The 22,899-nt window shown below is 46.5% G+C and overlaps 1 protein-coding gene across 6 annotated transcripts in view; it reads right to left on the reverse strand.

Annotated features, from left to right (window-relative positions):
* Positions 1-22,899, reverse strand: part of FOXN3 (forkhead box N3) — a 400,702-nt gene that overhangs the window by 113,000 nt on the left and 264,803 nt on the right. For all 6 annotated transcript variants that reach the window (XM_043556816.1, XM_043556818.1, XM_043556817.1 and 3 more), the window contains one exon: positions 4,295-4,359. In XM_043556816.1, coding sequence (XP_043412751.1) covers positions 4,295-4,359 — 65 coding nt within the window. The remainder of the gene's footprint in view (positions 1-4,294; positions 4,360-22,899) is intronic.

The raw sequence follows: 22,899 nt of genomic DNA on the forward strand, positions 1-22,899 counted from the left end.
TCGAGCAGATCTGCCAGGAGGGCTGGGGTGTGTGGTGCGAGGCCAGAGTGGGCGGGGCCCTGGAAACACCTGCTCAGAGGAAGAGGAAGAGATAGAAGGCAGGTGGTCCCGAATGGTAACCAAGCTCAGAGCTATGAAGGCCGAGGCTGGTCTCTGAACGAAACTGCTTCCGGACCCTACAGAGGCCCAAAGGGCAGAAGTGGAAGACAAGATGACCGTGGCTCATAGGAACTTTTAGAAGAAGGCAGGAAGAGAAGAGAACGGCAATGCTGTATGTAGTGCTGGGATGAAACATCCAGGGACCAGATGAAGCGTTAGACCAGGGGTAAAGAATGTCCTTAACTAGGAATCACTAACTCATTAAAATAATCCAAAGGGTGATGTTTAAATAAAGTAACCCAATTTTAAGTTTAATGGGTGAATGGAATGTGTATGTGTGGGTGGGGGGGGGGGAGGCGCAAGGGAGTTTGGAGAAGAAAAAAAAAAAGTAGACCGCTTTACTCTCTTCATTACAAAAAAATGAGACGTTATTAACTAATAAAATTTAAAAATGCATTTCAAACACACACAGACCGTAACAGAGACACGCAGACATGCGGAGGGGACAGTTGGAGGCACCTGTCAGCTGGTCACTCCTGCAGGGCTCCGAATAAGCCACACTCATCTGTTTGGACCTGCCCTGGGTCCCCTTTAAACAAAGGGTTTGTCCCCTTCTGGCACACAGCTAGGTTTCCATTGTACAAGAACTGAAGTGCTCTCTGGTCCCTGAAACTGCTAACATCCTAAAATTGTCTCTAGCAGCCTAAATGGCATTTAAAATAAATACTGTGAATTGATGAAATGGCCAATTATGTTAAGTACCCATGCCTGGTGTAATCCAAACCAAATCTTCCCCCATTATCCTCAAAACTGCTAGATGATTCAGCAGGCCCTCTCGCCAGTGACTCTGCAAGAACCAAACACAGAGGCCACACTCTAGTAGGACCCTGAGTGCTTCCTTCCAGTGAATTCTTACAATTGGTTTTATGCTAGAAAAAAAAAAAAAAAATAACTACTACGTTTCTGCCAGACAGCTACCAAACCAAACAACTATCTGACTACGTACATGGGTTCCCCACTGGAACCATGATGCCATATTGTTCCGCGGACTTCAGGATTTAACTGCTACCATCCCCTCTCTGGGCAGCATGGCGTTCTGAGGCAGATCCTGCTGAGAACGTGGGATGTCATCATCCCAAAGTGCCCGTGAATCACTCATTGTCCGCACCTGCCACATAACGTCCCCATCACCATGCCCTCTCTTGCCTACAGACTCTTGCTGCCCCCTCTTGCAATGCCCTTTGTTCTGTTTCCACACACACAGACTATTTTTCAAGGTCTTGTTCAAGGTGTCAACTCTCCCAAGAACTGACAGCCCCTACTCTCCCACCGTCCTGACAAAAATAAGCCCCCCTCCTCCAAATGACGAGACACATCAGCTTCCTCGGCCATGCCCAAGTTCTCTTACCTTCCACCCCAGGGCCACTGGGCACAGTAGGTTCTCCCTGACCCCCGGGTAGCCCGGGTCAGACAGTTCTGCTTGCGGCTGGGGTGGGCTAGGCTAATTATCTAGAAAAAAATGTCCTCCTGCTTGCTACAGAGGGAAAAGAAGGAATGTGTGCATGTTTTGAAAATGTATAAAGGTGAGAAAGTGAGTATATAAATCAGGTATGTTTTCTTCTACTTGATTTTTGAAAAAAAAAATTTAAATGTTTCCTTATTTTTGAGAGAGAGAGAGAGAGAGAGAGAGAGAGAGAGAGAGTGCGAGCGGGGTTGGAGCAGAGAGAGAGGGAGACACAGAATCTGAAGCAGGCTCCAGGCTCTGACCTGTCAGCACAGTGCCCGCTGTGGGGCTCGAACTCAGGAACCGTGAGATCATGACCTGAGCTAAAGTCGGCTGCTTAACCAACTGAGCCACCCAGGTGCTCCCTTCTACTTGATGTGAAACTAAACATTCCACTGGCATGACTGGGCAGCTCCGTTGTTTATATACCCATATTTTTATTGTAAAACGTTCACTCATGGGCATGAGCGATTTCTTGATGAACCATACCCCACCAAAGGACTACGAAAATATTAATTAGGGAGAACACGCACATAGTTTGAAAAATCTTAGCAACAGTAAAAGTGTCTCCTGAACTCCATATATAGATAGGACAAATATAATACACAGCAAAGAAATATCGCAGGAACAACTTAACAAATCCTTGCCTACCCTCTCCAACTCCAACCAAGAGTCTTCTGATTTTCACATGTACAAAAAAACAAAACAAAAACAAAAAAGGAGGGCTGCATGGAATTGGATGCGGACTGAATAAGCATCTGAAATCCGTAATAATGTAATTCTCAACACTTAGAATAATTAGAATTTTAAACCCTATCTGGAAGAGGAAAAATGTCCACACCCATGAGATAGGATCTCATAGTGAAATCACTTAACTTCAGAATCTCATCGATGTTTTCTTCATGTCTCTGCCCAACAGAAACAACCAAAAACTAATATCCTAAGAGCGAATCTTAATATGAAACTTAATGAGTAAAAAGCCTACAAGAAAATGTGCTCGCCAAGTAAAATCCCTCTCCTGAAAATAATCCAAACACGAATGATATTCGTATTATTGTTGTAGATCTGGAGGAAAAATAAACATGCACATGACTTTGAAACTCACTTGAAAAAAATTCCCAAAGGCTCATCATAATTGGTTTCCATTTTTGCTATCTGAAGGGAGAACAGATTTTTTTTAATTATGTATTAATCTTTGAGAGTAGAGGGAGTTCCCTTTTTTTCCTTAAATATTAAAGGTATCTATAACAGTCATTAAAATTAGGATTAGTCAAAACTTCCCACCTCAATTTCGCCCGTACCAAGCAAAAAGGCAAGGAAATCCTTCAGTGCCTGATTTCACAGGCTATTAAAAAGCAGTATGCAATTGCATGGCCTATAAAACAACAACACAAATGTGATGGCATCTCTTTGAGCTACTCTGGAAACCTGAAGATAAATGTCCCTTTTCTCAGCCACAATTATACTCTACTGCTTCACATGCCTGGCCAGCCCTCGGCATGTACTTTTAAGGAAAAGAGGCTAACCAGCTCTAAACCAACGGAAAGGTGTGGAATATTCTGAACAAGCCCAGCCCAGTTCTAAAGCTCTTGGCATGACCAGATTCATCTGCTTTTGGCCAGCCGTGCCGCTCTGACCCTTACCCAGCCCGACGAGGTGAATGGGGACAGGAAACTGGGAGGGCCCTGGGAGCCCACCGATTCCAGCTTACTTGCACAGCAGACATCTCTAACAGGGATAACCCGGCATTATCCAGAAGGCATCTTATGGCTACTTTTAATTCTTTTTTTGAATGTTTATTTATTTTTGAGAGACAGACAGAGCATAAGCAGGGGAGGGGCAGAGAAAGAGGGAGACACAGAATCTGAAGCAGCCTCCAGGCTCTGAGCTGTCAGCACAGAGCCCGATGCGTGGCTCAAACTCAGGAACCGCGAGATCATGACCTGAGCCGAAGTTGGAGGCTTAACTGACTAAGCCACTCAGGCGCCCCTCTTCTGGCTACTTTTAACCATTTATTCTTCAACTTGATTTGGCCGTTTCAAAAGAAACTTAATAGCAAAAGTAGAGATGAACGGCAGTTGGAATTCTTTGAGCACGCTGGGGAGGACTGACGGCAAAGCAGCGAAGGGTGGGCTGGACAACAGGAAGGATGTCCCCCTGCAAAGGACAGTCGTCGGGACTGGAGAGGGGTGGCTCACCTCCGAGCCTCGGAACAAACCACAGGCAACCAACCTCCCAGGCACACGCGGATGTTAGGGGACAGCAAGGAAAGAGTGGAACCACCACAATAACATTCCTCCACAGTAAAGTGCCGGAACCCCCCAAACATTCCTCGTTGACCCAAGCACCGAAAACACATAACAGGGTTTTTGTTTTGTTTTGTTCCGTTTTGTTTTTAACCAGCTCCATTTATGCTACTGTCATATCCTGACTGCCACAGGATTCCAGTTTCACCAAAGCAAGCCGGACGCTTCTGGAATATGACCAGCGGTGACAAACCGAAGAACCAGTCCCGGATTCGGAATAACAATTCATAGCAACCAGGAGACGTGAGCAGGAAGAAATAAAGAGACGGGACAAAGAGCCCCAACGCACAGTGCCCGCTCCTTAAGAGGACAGCGCTCTCCCGCCTGCCACCCAGCGCAAGGGCGTAGAGCGAGGGGGTGGGGAGGGCCGCTCCTAGACACCTACCTTGCAGAAGGGCTCCATTTCTCTTGAAGAAGGTACTGCCCGGCCAGATGGGTGGACCTGATGTGCTGAAACACAAGAGAAGCCAGTGTGAGCATGGGCTCATTTACACTCGGAACAACCACCTCTCCAAATGTATCACCTAGAAGTCATGCTTTCCCACTGATGCATTATTTACACCCTCACCCTCTGGAAATACATCTTTAATTTTTTTTTTAAAACATTTATTCGTTGCCCCCTTTTTTTTTTTTTTTGAGAGAGAGAGAGAGACAGAGCATGAGCTGAAACTGGACAGGGAGAGAGAGGGAAACACAGAATCCGAAGCAGGCTCCAGGCTCTAAGCTGTCAACACAGAGCCTGACACAGGGCTCGAACCCAAGAACTGTGAGATCATGACTTGAGCCGAAGTCTGATGCTTAACTGACCGAGCCACCCAGGCGCCCCATGGAAATGCATCTTTAAAAACCGTGAGGTTTGGGTAGCACCCGGGTGGCTCATTCAGTTGAGCATCTGACCTCAGCTCAGGTCATGATCTCGCAGGTCACGAGTTCGAGCCCGGCACCGGGCTCGCTGCTGGCTGCCTGCCAGTGCAGAGTCCACTTCAGATCCTCTGTCCCCCTCTCCGGACCCCTCCCCGCACCTTGCACTCTCCCAAAAATGAACAGACGTTTAAAAAAATAAAATCAAATAAATAAAAAATAAATTAAAAAAAAAAAAAACATGAGGTTTCAGTTGAATGGGCTTCGTATTTCACAGGGCAGAACCTGTCTGCGTGGGCGTCCCAGTTACCGTCCTGACCCTTCTCCCTCTTGGGCACTGAAATCACTTGCGGGTAAATGACATGGCAAATTCACACAGTTCAACGTCACAACTTGTAACTTCAGAATGGTTGCTAATTTATTCCTAATTTTATGCATTTACGTGGCAGAGAACTTCGATCTGTGTCTGCCGGGACCAAGTGGGTTTTCTGTCACTTCCTAGTGGCACCTGCCTGTGAGAAATGCGACCTTGCCTTCCTCGGCCTTTATCCTCACCAAATCCTTAACATTACAGAAAGAGCTGTGATGGCCTCCCTCCCTCCCCCATCCCCTCGTTTCGTATCCTGTTTTCAATTTCTTGGCTTACAGTGTTGCACTCCGTAGCCTATAAAACAGTTTGTAGATGTGCTACCGCCCACAGTCTGGTAAGAGGAGAGGCAAGAAAATAAGGAAGATCAGTATATACAAAGACACTTCACCACGTTTATAGATGAGCGTCTTCACGGTTTTAAGACACCCAGCGAGAAACTTTAGACTCAAGCCAGTCTTAGTAAAATATCCTGAGAGTGGGAAGTAGGTTATTCTAAATCAAGGATCGGTTTAGATTAATGTTAGAAAGCACTTAGTCAAAAACGTTCCTACATCCAACGCAGGAGGCAGTATAAATTACCTTCACTAAAATAGTCCACGGCACATGATACTGGTTAATGCGCTGTCGATCACAGCACAAAAGGGAGAAGTTGGTCTGGTAACAGATTTTTAAGTTCAGTGGACATGTGCACACATAGTGAGACATCTGAGGGGCTATGTAACGAACACTTTACCAATCGGCCAGGGTCTCTGGTACTAACAGGATGGCAATCAATACTGTTAACAAGGAGCAACCCCAGTGACACATTCTGTTGCCCAAAATTTCATTACCAGAGACGTCACAGCACAGCAGGTATAGGGACGCGTTACGTGATTGGTGAGGGGCGGAGAGGGAGGCAGAAAAGCGCTACAGCACATAAAAACACGGTTAAACATCAAAATAATGTCAAACGTGCTGGAAAACACGCACTTGCGAACCCTGATGTAAGGGTTTGGTTTTGTTTGGGGTGGACTATACTCAGAGTAGGAAGCAAGATTAATGCACCGAACCTATGGCTTTTCCGGCAGCCCTCTAAGCTCTGGCCGTTGTGGCCTCTGGATGGCCAGGCTGACACACAGGACACCAGATCTGGCGGGGTCTCGGGGCTGCAGGATCACGGCAAGCTGATTTCTCCTTCGTCTGATTCCTGTCCTATTTTGTGGAGGCCTTTAAGGCTCAAAGATGCATGAAAAATAACGTGCATTAAAACGCTCAAGATTATCTTTTAGCAACTCCAGGCAGCTCCTTGGAATTCTACCATCTTATTTTTACAAGAAAGCAGGAAACAGCAAGCTGGCTGTTGCCGATCCTGAATCACCTGACTTCTAAAGATATTTAAAAACTGAGGACTTCATTATAGAGGAGCTGGTGCTTTGAGAGCATTCAGTAATTGAGTATTACCGCAGGAGCCTCAATATCCAGCTTACTTCCACCCAAATCTCCTCTTTATCCTGACCTTGATTTGGCAGAAAACTGACTAGACGCCAGGAATGGAGTAAATGTGGGGAACCGAGGTCGAGTAAATCCAGTGGTTTAAGATAAGGAAAATTCTCTGTATGATAGAAATCTACTCAGCAATTTCTACAGCATCCTTTTAACGTACCTAAGTCACTGATCACTATTCTGGTAGTTTTGCACCACTGCCCATGTAATCAGTACTCCAGGCGTGGAGAGAGATTTGGGACTGGCCCACCCACCTGCTCTTACCTGGCTCCCACTGTCAGTGATGAATTCACCTATGGTCTCTTTCTAGCTCAACTAAAGCTGGTTCCTGTCATGTTAATTGCGAAGTGTTAGAGCTCGCTAGCCAGAGAATCTACACGCTTCTTTTGGATGGTCCCTCAGAGAGAGAGAGAGAGAGAGAGAGAGAGAGAGAGAGAGGCAAACCCTAAGAGACTTGTAACTATAGAGAATACCCTGAGGGTTGAAGGAGGGAGGTGGGCTGGAGATGGGCTAGATGGGTGATGTGTCTTAAGGAGGGCACTTGTCGTGACGAGCACTGGGGTTTACACGTAAGTGATGAATCGCTAAATTCTACCCCTGAAACTAATATTACGTATAACTATATGTTAACTGGAATTTAAATGAAAACTTGAAACAAACAAACGTACAAACAAAAACAATCTCAAGGCAAAATTCCAGGCTAGAAAAAGCAATCGGGCTCACCGCATGTGAAAGACAGACACGTGGGCTCATAATTAGCAGACACCACAACGCGGGGTCCACCGATGTCTCATTTCAATAACGCTCCAGCAAAATTCCATGACCTTCAGCGCTACACGACAAACCCACTTGCGACAAAGGAAACTGACCAACAGGTGAAGAGGGCCTTGTCTGCCAGAAAGGCAGCGTGTGACCTGGCATTTGAGCACATTGATCCGGATGGTCATTAAGATCAGAGCTGAGCCAGCAAAAATCCCAAGGGAGGGATGATACCATCTCGAACAGCAGACCCAGCGGCTGCTGAGTCTTAGCCCTTAGGAAGTGCTGTACAATCGAAGCTGCATTACTTTGAACTCCCCAGGGGACACCGTGGGTTAACAGGTTGTACAGCCCTAAGGTGGCTCTTGGCATAATGATGCGATCTGGCATGGGTTTTCCCTCCTCTCGTGAGCCTCCATCGCCGTGAGACCCAGACAACTGTAACTAACCAAGACCCACACACTGGTCTGGACTTTCTGTGAGGGTAATGAAAAGCAAATGAAGAAAAGTACTTTTTTCTAAGAACTCAGCTACCAAATGTGAACTGTTGGTCCGTAAAAGAGAGAACAGGATACCATCACCACCACAACAGGATACTACACCTTGAGGTGAACCTCAAGGACATCATACTATTGAAACAAGCCAGACACACAGGGACAAATACTGTACTAGACTACAGTGGTCAAATTCATAGAGACAGAAAGCTGAACGCAGGCTTCCAGGGGCCGAGGGGAGGCGAAGGGGGAGGGGGGGCTGGGTGGCTCAGTCGGTTGGGCAACCCGCTTCAACTAGGGTCATGATCTCATGGTCTGTGGGTTCAAGCTCTGCGTCGGGCTCTGTGCTGACAGCTCGGAGCCTGGAGCCTGCTTCAGATTCTGTGTCTCCTCTCTCTGCCCATCCCCCACTTGTGCTCTGTCTCTCTCTGTCTCTAAACGAATGAATGAATGAATGAATGAATGAATGTATCTTGGGCGCCTGGGTGGCTCAGTAGGTTGAGCGTCCAACTTCAGCTTAGGTCATGATCTCACGGTTTGTGAGTTCAAGCCCCGCGTCGGGCTCTGTGCTGACAGCTCAGAGCCTGGAGCCTGCTTCAGATTCTGTCTCCCTCTCTCTTCTCCTCCCCGCCTTGTGTTCTATCAAAAATACACGAAATCCAAAAATGTTTTTCAAAAAAAGAATCACTTAATGGGCATAGAATTGCAGTGCTCTAAGCTGAATGAAAAGAATTCTAGAGATTGGTTACACAACGTCAATGTACTTAACGCTACTGTGCACTGAAAAAAACAGTTAAGATGGTAATATTTAATGTTATATATACATTAATACAGTTAAACTTTTTAAACCTAAAATGACGGAGAGAGAGCCAACGAGTGAAGGAAGAAGTGCAAGATAGACACCAGAAGAAAGAACTCAAAGTCTAAAGGGTTTTAGGCGGCGAAGGACCAACCTATGTGCTGTGTCTGTGGAGGAACAGGTAGCAGCTCTGCTAGAAAGATCCACAGCACACTAAAAAGCAGAAAACCCAAACTAAGGACAAGGAAACGGATATAGTGAGACCAGCCTGTCCGGATCTAGTATTTACAGAGGCCAGAGCCTGCCCAATACTTGGAGGCAACTCAATAGCCTCCAGTCATATTCTTAGCACCGGAATCAAAATGTGAAGGCCATCCCTTTGGACGTGTGACGTCTACCACCAGACTGTGTTTACCCAGAAATCAAACACTGGAAGCACTTGGAATAATGGGGAAATCCCCCCCGCCCCCTCCAACCCCATACTTGAAAGTCTAGTGTTTTAACTCTAACTGTAGGCTCATTACCAGGAAATAACAGAAAAACAAATGTGACCTATAACACATACGACCACAAACTCCTTGGGTGGAAGACGCCAGTCACTGAAGTTCGGGATGAAGAAATCAGAGCAGGCTGGACAGAAACACACGTAAGAAGGGATCAAGTTTCATAAAGGATGGCTCACAATTTCAGAAGCACCACTAAAGCGCATAGACGAACATTCAGCATTCTCGGGGACACTCTTGATACTTTTATAACCTTCCAGATAAAACAGGGCATGAGGGCGTTCAAAGGGATCTCAGTGGCTGCCTGGTTCCGTCCACGGTGTGGTGGGGACAGCACAAGATCTGGACTCAGGAGTCTGTGCAAAACAGAGCCTGAACGCCTTTCAACTTGGCCAAGTCTCAACTCCATGCCCGCAACCTGGAGGCAATGACAGCACGTAGTGTCGGGGAATGAAACGCAACAACGGATGCTCAGTACACCGCAAGAATCCCGGCGGTGATCCTGACGACCCACGATTAGGTTCGGAGAACTTAAGTGACGTGCTCGGTGCCACCACTTCCCCTCCGTCTCGCACACTTTTCCCAGTTTGGCTCTTCATTCCTGGAACAGATGAGGCAGCCACACCTTCATCTTCCTCTTTCCTTTCTGGATGCTTAGCTCATTGCAAATGTTCCTCAGCCCCAAGTAGCCACCAACAGTTTCTAAAACTCAACAGGTTGTGAGAAGCAGCTTCAGAGATGCCACCTACTCTAAATAAAGCAAGCTGAAATAAAAAGAGAGAACTCCGCACCGAAACCTGCGCAGACCCAAACTGGCAAGTGCGGCCGCCACAGTGACCTTCCCGGGTCAGGTGGACACAGACCAGCACTGGCCAATTTTCGGGAAGGCATTTCTGAAACACTTAGACAAAAACGATCCGTGACCACAAAAGCTACAACGGAGAGCATGGCAAGATCACCCTGGGGGCAAAATACGGACCACGGGAAGAAACGCAGTCGCTTTGTTACCTTAGCCGAGTGTGAAAACTAGAGACGCACCCTGCCTCCAACTGGATCATGTCACAAAGAGTTCTTGGGTGCCCATCACAGCCAAGGCCCTGGATGTGCTGGGGGTTGAAACGGCCATGAGAACCGGACACAGGGGCCTGGAGTAAGAGCGATGGTCAGTGTTTCGAAACGGTCCACCCAGCACACTGTGAAGTTGGAAGGCTTCCCTCCTTGGACACGTCTGAGAACCTCCCCAGGGAGGGAGAACCGCTGTGGACCTCCCCAGGGTTTCTTCACTGTGCTCTGACATCTGGGGCGGGAGAGCTCTTTGTCATGGGGGCTTGTCCTGTGCATTTTGGGATCTTCGGCAGCCTTCCTGGTCTCGACCCAGTAGATACCAGTAGCAACCCCTCCCCTGTTGTAACAACTATAGTTATCTCCGGATACTGCCACCACTGGGATATCAAACTGCCTCCAGGTGAGGACCACTGGCTTGGTGGTCAGCAACCCAGCTGGGCTGGCCCCAATCATCTCCCACTTGCCAAATCCCAGCCCTCCCTCTCCACACCTCCATCAGGCAATGTCACCTCCTCTTTTCTAAAAGCAAAGCCATTTTGCATAAGCTCACTCAGGCTCCGTTATTTCTACCTGCGCCTGTACCTTCTTCCTTGCAAAGTGGCATCCTACTGGCCTCTTTTCCTCTGGAACCTAGCCTCCCTCTACTACCCCTTGGACCCTTTGTCTCCACTCGCCTCCCCCTTCTGAGGGCTAGTGACTTCTTATCGCACCCATCATCAAACTTCAACTAGTACCCAGACTCTCTCCTCAGCTCTCATAGCTCTGCCATGCGCTAACAAAGCCCCCCAGCTGGCATGCGTGCCCAGCCTTGACCCCAGCACATCGCTGTCTCCAAGGACTGGCCACACTCCTCTCACGTCGAGCAAAGGGCCCTTGATGGCATGACAGCCTCCCTCCCCTCCTCCATGCGCTCACAAGAGAAGCTTGCCTTTATTTTCCTGATTACATAAACTCTATGACTTTTGACATTATCTATTTAATTACTTAGACATTATCCCTTTAAAATCCTTGCCAATTTCAACCTCAAACACCCTTCTGGCCTGGTTCTCCTCATCCCACTCTCCTTACTCTATGTCCCGTGAGCTCTGTCCAGCCTGGACCCCATAATTATGGGCATTCCAAGAATGTCAGCCCTCTCTCTTTTCTCCTCCTGTTTCTTTCCTAGAAGAGTTCATGGACCCATGGAAAAGCTAGCTTTTCCAATGCTGCATCTCCAGCTGACCTTCTCTCCAGACCGTGGAACGTTATCTCTGGCTGTGCCCTGACATGACCCTTGGCTGTCACCCCACCGATCGGATAAACAAAGGGTTGGGCTTTCCGCCTCTGCCTCCTTGGTCGTCCCCATGGGCACTTCCACACTGCCCTGGGTTTCTCATGTTTCTGTGAGTCCTCTAGGGCCGCCATAACAAAATACCACAGATGAGTGGCTTAAACAACAGAAATTTCTTGTCTCACAATTCTGGAGGCTCGGAGTCCACGGTCAGTGTTGGTTCCTTCTAAGGGCTGTAAGTGAGAATCTGTTCCACGCCTCTCCCTGAGTTTCCGCGGGTTGACGGCAATCTTCGGCATTCCTTGTCTTACATATGCACCGCCCTGTCTCTCCTTTCGTGTTTACATGGCATTCTCCGAGTGTGTGCTCATCCGTGTCCAAATTTCCCCCTTTTCATATTCGCTTCGGGGTCCATCTACTTCAGTATGACCTCATCTTCACTAGTTACTTCTGCAATGGCCTTATTTCCAAATAAGGTCATATTCTAATGTATTACTGTTAGGACATCAACATAGAACGGGAGGGGGTGGTAGACGACTCAACCCACAACAGTGTCCATGGCTATGGCTGGCTCTCTTTCCCCATGGTACACTCACTGCCTGCAACACTGAGACACCTGCTGGGTGTCTGAGCTGACACCTATCCAATGTTTACAGTGTAACTCAGCATTCCTCACAAAAACGAAAAAAAAATTTTCATCCTTTGGTGATCACCCGTAACATGCTCAAGTTCAAAATTCTGGAGTCTCCAACACCTTCCTCTCCCATACTGTCACCCACTGCTGCCAACCCTTTCCTTCCAAGGTCTCTTGTGTTTCTGCTCTACTGGGTCAAACCACATGCAGGTGTTCTCACTAGTGCCCCAACAACACCCCCCCAATCCCAGGCCGCCCTGTCTAACACCTTAGCAGCCTTCTCCAAGCACAGCGTCTTCATGTGCTCTGCCCTTGCTTTGCCGACCGCTCCTCAGGAGGCCCTCGGGAGGTGTCCAACGGTGGGGGTGGGGGAATGGGTGCCTAGTGAGGTCCTGCTCCAATGTCAACAAAGCATGTGATTTTTCACGTGTCTTATATACTGACTTTCCACATAATTTCTCACTTGAAGAGTTTGGTGATTACAAAAGCGTGTGAAAACCAGTCGCTTGCAGGGCAGAATCAAGGCCAATAGGTTCTCTGCCCATCAGAAGCCTTGATCTTCCCCAGCGTGTTCCCCCTGTTCCCCAATATGCCACCTGAGCAAGTTTCCAGAAGATGCATGGACCCCATATACTTCCAAGGCCCATTCAAGCCAATTCTGTTTCCCCCTGCCTGAAATGTCCTCTTCCTGTGTTCTCCTCTCTTGTTCAGGTCCAAATCTGTCCTTTATGGCTCAACTCAAATCACAGATCCCAGGGAGAATGTTCCTGGTCACTGCCACCCTGGGACCTCTCCCCTACTCTGAACTGGTCTAGCAATTACTGCCCGTACAGCCAACTGGGAATTGATCATAGTCTGCCGTATTTTCTGATCTGACGTCTTTTTACACCTTTAATTCACTTTCCATAGGTCTGTGTCTTGACTTCCAAAGAGCAGAAACCCCATGTGGGCAGAGACTGAAGGTGACTTCCCTCCTCGAATGTGGCCAAGTTTGATGTATACAGAACATGGGCGTCATTATTCTACTTGGTGAATTTGATAAAACAACAGAAATGCTACTGTAGGTCATCAAAGAGAATTACTTCAAACACTAAGGATTTTTAAAAAATCTCTTATGGACACAATTACGTCTCTTACAAAGGAACTAGCCTGTGTAGTAACATTTCTTCCTCCACTGTCATCAGCTCAGATAAAAACTTAAAAATCTTTAAAAATGGAAACAAAATTAAAAATCTCATCACTGACGGTAAGTAATAGGTTAGGTAATTTAGATTACTCTTTTCTGTGATTTCTTGATTACTTAGGAATATATAAATAACTAGATAAGTACATGTATATTTCTGATAATACGGAATGCATGTTTGAGTATACTGGAGAAACACTGCTTGAAACCCCAGCTACAATTTCAGATGCATACAGCTCATGATACATTTCATGAACAGATGCAAAGGTGTTTATCATTATCTCCGCGCTACACAGTTTCTAATTTTACATATGAAAACCAAGGCATCATTCAGCATAAAGTACATTATTTGCATGATATATTTGCATTTGTAAAACACCCACATTTACTTTTACTGCTTAATGGGCCTGGTTAAAATGGGCCACTCTATATAAATGGAGCACACTGGTTCCCAACTCAATGGTGCTGATAAGAAAACAACTCCTTTTAGATGCAAATGAACCTACTAATCACAATTAACATGGTGGAGTTGAGGAAGGCTGAGCAGCTGTTCCAAGAGCTACAAGTCTAGGGCCAGTTTGGTTCTAGCTCAATCTTTGGAGCAGCTTGGGACTTCCCAGGAGACATCTGCCAGGGCGGCCAATGGGATACACTTTGCTTTCTAAAAGTGAAGGGACGGGAGAGAGCCAATAGCTCCCCAGTCTGGGCCACCTGTGCAGGTGTGGCGCACCCAGCCTATCGCAGCATTAACTCAAACTTATCCATGGGGCCAGATTTTAACTAATCTGGTTCAAAGGACATAAACTGAGCAGAAGGGAGGAAGACTACATTTGCAAAACTCGCAGAGGAAAGGCAAGACAGACGCACACACACACACACACACACACACACACACACACACACGGGAAGAGGTAAATAACTGAAATACTCCCTTAAAACAGTGCAGTCACTATGGAAAACAGTATGGAAGTTCCTCAAAAAATTACAATAGGATCCAGTAGTTCCTCTTCTGGACGTACTCAAAATAAGAACTGAAAGCAAGAACTCAAAAGAGATCATTGTGCACCCTTGTTTATAGCGGCACTATTCACAATAGGCAAAAAATGGAAGCCACCCAAATGTCTACAAATGGAGGAAGGGACAAAGATCATGGTATATACACACGGTGGGACTCAGCCTTAGAAGAAAGACATTTTGACACATGCGTGACACAGGTGAACCGTGAGGACATTGACCTAAGCTAAATACACCAGTCGCAATATGACAAAGACTGTAGGATCCCACTCAGATGAGGTACCTAGAGTAGTCAAAATCCCAAAGGACAGAAAGGAGAATGGTGGTTGCCAGGGTGAGACTGGGGAGCTGCTGTTTAAATGTGTACAGAGTTTCAGCTCGGGAAGATGAAAAAGTTCTGGAGATCAGTGGTGGTGATGGTTGTACAACAAATGAATGTACTGAACTGCACTGAACCAAGCGGTTAAGGGGCAGGGCACCTGGGTGGCTCAGTCGGTTAAGCGTCTGACTCTTGGTTTCTTCTCAGGTCATGATTCCAGGGTCGTGGAATCAAGCCCTACATTAGGCTCTGCTCTGAGCGTGGAGCCTGCTTGGGATTCTCTCTCTCCCTCTTGCTCTGCCCACTCCCCCAAATGGTTAAGATGATAAACTTGTATTATATGCGTTTTGCTACAATGTTAAAATAAATAATAGATAGATAGATAGATAAATAGATAGATAATAAAATAAGCAGATACTGTCTAGTGACTGGTAGATACTATGGGGCAGGTGGTGCTGCTCTGCTCTACTGTCCCAAGGTTCTCAAAATGGGGTTGGGGTTGTCCACCCTTTCTCATGTGTCCGTTCACTGAATAAACATGCTTTTACACCTGCTATGGGGACGTGGTAGTCTAGAAACCATCCTGTCCTCCAAGAGGCAGGGACATGGATGGGAAAATAGACAAAGGATTCAGGGTTGTACAGAGGATGACACACAGCCCTGGACACATAGCTGTGAGACCACTGACCTTGGCTCCCTCGATTACTATGCCATGAATGAAACTAGACAATAGAGCCTCTTGTTGGACAGGGACCATCAATAATCTTCTCTCTTGCATGAGGACTAACTGGATCTGACCCTCATCTGTCTCTTCCAGGAGGTCTGACAGCACTGTCCGGGACACATGGACTTCAGTACCAACCGTCTCTCTGTTTCTCCAGCTGCCTTCCCCGGGGACACTGCAGACCCTCCAAAGGTCTCATCCCCCGAGCTGGACACTCAACATACAGCCTGGTCCTCAGTGCTCCATAAACGCTGATGACCATCACAGCCCCAGGAATAGTCGCTTAGTATACTGTTGGGTGCGTTCTGGGGGGTGGAGGGTGGGGTTGAAATCTGGAGGATTCCCCAAGGACTTTCCCAGTCTTGGTACTGCTGCCCCATGAATATAGACACCAGGCCCCCTCAAGGAGCAGCTTGTCTACTGACGGCAGTTCTCTAAGATGGAATGGCAAAGGGGGCTCAGGGACAGCTCCCAGCCTTGCCCTCTGGACGTGCAGGGCTGGAGGGGCTCCGTGACTGACGACATCCAGCTCTTCTCTCCTCTCTCCCCAGCAGTGGTCCTGTGGAGGTCTCGACCGGGTACCAGGAACCCGGTTGAACATGTGGAACCAACTGGAGACTTGAGGCAGAATCAGTGTAGCTGGACACAAGTGACAGTAGGGAAACCTTTACGTAAGAATTGACTCCTTTAAGAGGAAATGCCTCTTAAGTGAAAACATCGTTTCTCCGTGAACTCAGCGGCAAGTGTCCTACACATCTCTGGGTCATCTGCCGTAACCCAGAGGCAGGAAGGGCGGCTCATGTCCGTATCTTCTGTCCCAGGACGGCAGCATCGTTTTGAGGCCATGACATACAACCACACATCACCCAATGCAGATAAGGCTAATAACGTTACCTCCCATTATTCTGTCAAACGGATACAACTTTCAGAGAAAAACCTCCCTAATAGAGACTAAAGTCATTATGATCTACTCATCATCATTCAGGCTTGTAGAGATCACGAGATGTGGATCCAAGGTTGAATCCAAGTTTTTGATACAGTCTGATTCCTGGTACTTTCTGCAATGCTCAACACCGGTCACAGATGGGAAACGGACCTATTTTGGGGAAAACTGTGATTTACCTTGATTATTTCATTTCCTCCCCACAAGAGCCAGTCCCATCCCACGCCCTACCGCAAAGACGACAGACACAAATGCTGATTTAGGAGAGCTCGTGACACCGAGCTGAATACCTCTGCCTGAATGTTACACCAAGGGTATCAACATCCAGGCACTCAAACAGACGCTGAAGGTGCGCGTAACAGCACGGAAGTTCATTTCTTAGGAAATGTTTTCCCTACAGCATATTGCATCTATTTGTGGTTGACTGTGAAGTGACACAACGCCAATCTCCATTTCCAAATAGTAACCTCTTTTGTCCATCAAGGCAACAATGTTATGATTGACATCAGCACCTGAAATATGTCTTTGTCCTGATATTTGCAACTGAGCGTAAAGATCTGACCGCCCCCTCAAAGATGTTCCCTCCACTCCTTCCTCACGTGGGCTTCCTGGTCACCTTCCCTACCACCTGTACCAAAGTCACTGCTTGCTTGTGACTCTCTCCTGTTCTCAAACGTGGTGTCCTCGCGTGTACCCTGAGCCCTGCTCAGGCAAACCACGTAAGTGGTTGGACATCCAACTCCACCGGTCCTCCGTCCACATCATTGGGCCAGGGCCTATGCAACTGACTCGTATAACTGACCTGAAACCGAAAGCGGGTTTGATTCTTCTAGAAAACTCACAGAAACACTCATTCCATGTCTTAGAGGAAAATGAAGCAAATAATGTTGCAAAGCTTCCTTTGCAGTACATTAAATTCAGAGAAAACCTGAGTTTCAAAAAAGCAATGTTACATCTTGGCCCTAAGTTATAGATACGGGAGATTGTATAGATATGGGAGGCTGCACTCGGCAAAATCTGGTAGTACGTGGGGACTTTTCAGAGCATTCCTTCCCTGCACAAACATTACAAGTAGCTTTGTGCGAGGTTTCTTTTGTATGTTTTGCTTTGTTTTATTCTGCACTTCCCTCTTCTTTGGATTTCCATGGCATAGAAAAGTTACCATGCAATTGAAGCTTTAAACATACTCAGGAAAACCTTAGCTTCCTGAAACCTCGGGGAGAACTCGACTCCCACGCACACATGGTGCTTCCTGGTGCCTGGGCATTACACTCACCTTCGAGTGTCCACTGACCGCACTTCACGCCTGGGGCGCACACCCTCCTCGTTGGGCCTAGCTGGCCCGAGAGCTCCAGAAGGACACGGGCCATCCCCCCAACTTGCCGGGAGAGCTCAGCACCCAATCAGGCTTGGAAAGGTCTTCCCAGTGTGCTATTTCTGTACCTTTTACCTGCCCCTCTTCAAAGGCAAGGCCCAACAGAGTGACATGGCATCCAGGGTGGGCCTGAGGTCCCAGCCCTCCCGTCTCCCGGGTGACAGTTTCTGCTCAGGGCATGCTTAACCATGTGAACGGCGACCGCTTCGCTTCGTGTATCTGCAAATGCACAAGCTTTCACTGGCGGTGGCGCCCCTTGAACATCTGTCCGATCCAGTCAGTCCTGTTTTCAAAACCACTCCCTGGCTCCCTGTGGCCGGGTGTTACTTCCAAGTTCCTTAGCTCTAAGTGACTGGCTCAACTTGCTCTGGCTTCATCCCCTGCCATCCCTTGTCTTTTCTTTTTCTTTTTTTTCTTTTGCCTGTCGTTGCTGCAGACACACCAGAATGCTTCTCGCTCTGCCTCTGCTCACTCAGTGGTCCCCTGCTTGAGACACCCCTCCATTATCATCTTTGCAAACTCTTCGGTGTTTCTGAAAATTCTGCTCCTCGTTTCCTTTTCGCCTTTCCCTCTGCCCAGAACTGACCCAGCCACTCCCATGCTGTTCCCTTTATGTGTATCACACTGTCATCTATTGGTTTATATGGCTATAGACTGTGAAGTCTCCGGAGGAGACCGATTGTTCTGTTAGTCTGAGGTTCTTGGTGGCTGGCACGGAGGAGGCATTCAGTAAGTGTCTGCTGAAAAGGCCAGCCTTATCAAGTACACAGAACTGGGATCATGGTCCTCATTTTGCAGCTAGGGAAAACTTCATTCTGAAAGGTGAAGTCGCCAGGGTCCTGCCACTAAAAAGTGACTCATGCTCTTTTCGCTAGAGTAGGATGTTTATATAACCCACCTCTCATTTCCTGCTGTCTCCTGAGTTTTGTGATCTACAGGAAATAAAAGCTTACTGAATGTTTCCCAGCATCTATACATCGCCTTTCGGAACGGACACCTAGGACAGTCCTATAATTCACCATTATCGGTGCATCTAGTTTAACTTGGAGCCCAGGCAGCCAAGCGCTAAATTAACATTACTCTTCTCTGCAGAGGTGATGGGGCTCTGAACAGGCACAAGATGCCTGCATAACTTTGAAGAAGAGATTTACACACCCCTTTGTCTCCTATATAAATGGACTCAAGAGCTGCAGCAGTGCATAAACGGTCCTTTCCACTGTTTATAGTTGAAAGCAGCCGGTTTCAGCTTCTTGCTGGTGATCACTCCACTAAAAATAGCTTTGATGTTGTCACATGCAAACTTGAGCAGAACCTGAAAGCCGTTCCCCTTTTAGTTCTGAGCCAGTTCCACTTTAAAAGAGAGGCAGCTGTTAACATACTCCAACGTGTTTACATGATGCCGAAGGAGTTCAGCTCATAGTAAAACAAAACAAAACAAAACAAAACCAAAAAAACACACAAAAAACCCACCCATTGAAAAGGGACAGAAATGGGTTTGCAGCCTCTGGTAATACTTCTTTCTGCTGAGCTGGAGCCTGGAAGGAACAATGAGGTTGGCAGGGAAAATCCAAGTCGTGGTTTAAGGAAAACACTGTAAGCACAACCAAGGTGGAGACAGGACACAAATACTTGTTGCAGTGAGGGATTTCTGACTCTGCTTGGGGCAGGGGCTGGGGCAGGAGAGGCGGTGAAGAATATGGCAGCAGAGAGAAGAGAACTTATAAATGTGGGTACTTTTTTTTTTTTTTTTTTCCAATCTTGTTGCACACCTCTAAGCTGTTCTTAGAATTCCGGAAAATAAAGAAGGAAATACATCCAACATCTTGGCCGTTCCTTTGATGCTTTATATTGGTCACTGGGCAACTGGACCTTTCTGGATACCAGACCCAAACTGAGGCGACGGCAGAGTAGGCTTGGAGACCAGAGGGAACATGAACTTTTATCCCAGCTCCTCCCCTTGTGGCCCATCGGACCTGCTGTGACTCCCCCACCTGCCACACTGGGTACGAGCATAAAGTGAGAAAATGAGAAAACGTATGCCAAAGAGCCTGATGGCGGCGTGTGGCCTCTACGAGACAATCAGCAGCGTCCTTTAGAAACACGTAACCAGAAAAGGGTGTGCAGACAAGGGTCTGGGGTCTAGTCTGGGATATAGCACAACTTTATTTTTTTTTAAAGAAGCACCAATGATACAGTGGGTTTTTTCTTCCTTCTTAATTCTGCACGTCCAAAGGATGATTCATGCCAGGTCTGCTTATAAAGTGAGAATTATGAGGTTTTGTCCTAGAAAACTTGCATCAAGTGTGGCTGAGCGGAGGTGGAGGGGGGACAAGGGTCCTGGCCGCCGCTGGACTTAACCACGTGCGCCGGGTGTTCACTGCGGGCAACGGAGACCGCGGTCAGTGACAGGGAACTGGGGGCACCAGCTCCTGAACCAGAGACCTCACATGGGATGTTTATGCTACAAGTCTGCTGATAGTTCACAACCCGTAATTTAACAAAAACCCTCAGATTCTTTTCAGGAGACCTTAAGAAAATAATACCTCTATTACATCACTGCCCCCTTCTCTGAGTTTTCATGCCATGAGAAGCCTCAATGTGGCTCAAGGACAAGAATGAACGGGTTCTCTAAACACACTGTAAATTTCAGCAGCACATCGAGGTTATATTAGCACAGGAATTTACTGCCTAAGTTATACATATTTGAACAACAGAACAGACTTTATATACTGCTGTATCTTTAACGCTCATTTTTTTGTTAACAAGACAAAAGAATTTACTGTTACTGCCAACAGCTTGCTGGCAGCTAATACCGCGATTAGCCGTTGCCTGGCAACAGTCAAGCATGCTTCCTCCCAAATCAGGAAGAGCCACTGCTAAATCGAGACTAATTACAAAACGGGACAAATATTTAAAAGCTTTATATTTATTAAGGATTTGGGGAGGGTATCCTAATAAGAATGATGCCTATTAAACAGATTTAACCAAATACAATGCGTATCTGTCTTTGTCTTACTGTCCACTCTCCGCAGATCATTTTCGGAAAACTGGATGTTTTTGCAACTTTTCTAATTTCCCTAAATATTGTACTAACGCAAAACCATATGCTTACATTTTGTAGAAGTATGTCTTTTGCCTACTTCTCTAAGAATAAGGATGAATGAAAAGAAACACCGCAGACACCTAAGTCTTTTAAAATAGATATACTTGCAAAGAAATTAGGAGAATACCACCACCATTTTCACTACTCTTAGCTATCTGCTTGAAAAACCCAACGACCTGAATCTCAAAGTTTCTACCTTTGTCTACATTCTCAATTCCTTCTAGTCCAAGAGTCACTCAGAATTCCCTGGGTGGGGAAGGAGTCTAGAGTTTTTTCAGAGTCCACAAAGCTGGCCTCCCCCCCCCCCCCCCAATCAGGGCCATGTTTCTGGTGGTAAAGTCTTGAGCAATCAAAGTTCTCAAGTCTAGAGACGGTGCTTCATTACCTAGAGGGGAAGCTGGAGGAGGAGAAGAGCTACACACACAGAAAGAGTCTGGGCTCCTATCACATGCACATATCTTTTGGGGAGTAAAGGAATAATTTCCTCAAAAGACAAGATACCAGCTACAAAGGTAGAGTAGAAACCAAACAGAGTCTGGTCAAATTGTACCGCCCTACAGCTAAAAATGGCGTTTACATTAAGTGGTTGAAATTCAAAACAATAAAAGTAAATAAAAAGGGGGAGCCTGAGTGGCTCAGTCAGCTAAATGTCCAACTCTTGATAACAGTTCAGGCAGTCATCTCACAGTCGTGGGACTGAGCCCCATGTGGGGCTCTATGCTGAGCATGAAGCCTGCCTGGGATTCTCTCTCTCTGCTCCTACCCCGCGTGTGCGCACACGCATGCTGTCTCTCTTTCTCAAATAAATAAACTCAACTCAACTCAACTAAAATAAAGAATATATTATGACATGCGAAAATTACATGAAATCCAAATTCTAGTGTCCATAAATAAAACTTTATTGAGACACAACCCACCCCTTCGTTTATATATATGTTGATTTTGTGCTAAATATTTAGTATTTGGTCCTTTCCAACAAACGTTTGCAGACCTCTAAAGAGGAATAAGGAACAGTGGTGTTTCAGTCCTTGAAAAAGAAAAATTGATTTTGGATTAACTTTAAACATGATCAAAACAATGCAAATGAGCCATTTCCCACTGAAAGGCCTGGGGTCTGGGCTGCTTAGTGAATCCACTACATCAAAATTTCCAGAAAACAGTCTCTATAGAATGCTAATTAAATCAGTATTAAATTTAATAATCATTATTTGGAATCTTCACAATGTTTTTCTTAGATTGTTTCTCCTCTATCTTGGTATTAGTAGGACAGTCAGAGCAACTCATCAGATGGCCCATGTAAATCTACACCCTTTTCCAAACTCAAGTAACTTTGTTATTAAGAACAAACATGGGTACTGTTTTTAGGTCTGAGAGGAATACGGAATCAATTACGTTTTGTGTGTAAGTACGCCCACCCACCAGATAATGCTGTATGTCCACAAACTTTCCTAGGGAAGCACTGATCCAGATTAAAATCTGGACGTGCTCTTGCTGAAGTCTGAAGAGGCCAAAGGTCTCTGCTTTTGCTATCCTCCCCCAGGGGGTCTCCACTTACCAAGCCTCAGTATTTCCTTCAAGCTCACTGGCAGGTTGTACTTCCTGCTTATACTTTAGAGACACATGTTTTGCATCATATTATAGGCTAGGGTTTGTGCATGACCATGGCCCTCATCAGCTAACCATCCTTCCCAATTCCACTGTCAACGAAAGCTGAGAAAAAGTGTAATTTTTCAAGCCTTCCAGAATCACTGACAATAAATTCTAATGGAATCCCATTAATCAAACCTGAGGATGTGCCAGAGAGAAGTAACTTCGGGACACTCTGCACCTGACATCAGAAAAAGAAAGGGCCTGAAGACCTTTAAGTTTTGTCAGTATTTAAGATGGTGGCAATTCTAGAAGAAGGGCAGGAGAGTCATTTATATCAAACTTAAAACACTGTATTTACCCGTACGGGGTAGAAATTAGCTCTCCTAAAATGACCTTGAATCTTCTGGAGTTACCTCCAGGATGTTCTACACCATTGCCTGAAGCGTAACTCAGCTGCTCGGGCCATCATAGGCCCGACTTCTCTGAAAAGAATCCTGGTATC

The sequence above is a fragment of the Prionailurus bengalensis genome, chromosome B3, assembly GCF_016509475.1.
Source record: "Prionailurus bengalensis isolate Pbe53 chromosome B3, Fcat_Pben_1.1_paternal_pri, whole genome shotgun sequence".
Taxonomy (NCBI): domain Eukaryota; kingdom Metazoa; phylum Chordata; class Mammalia; order Carnivora; family Felidae; genus Prionailurus; species Prionailurus bengalensis.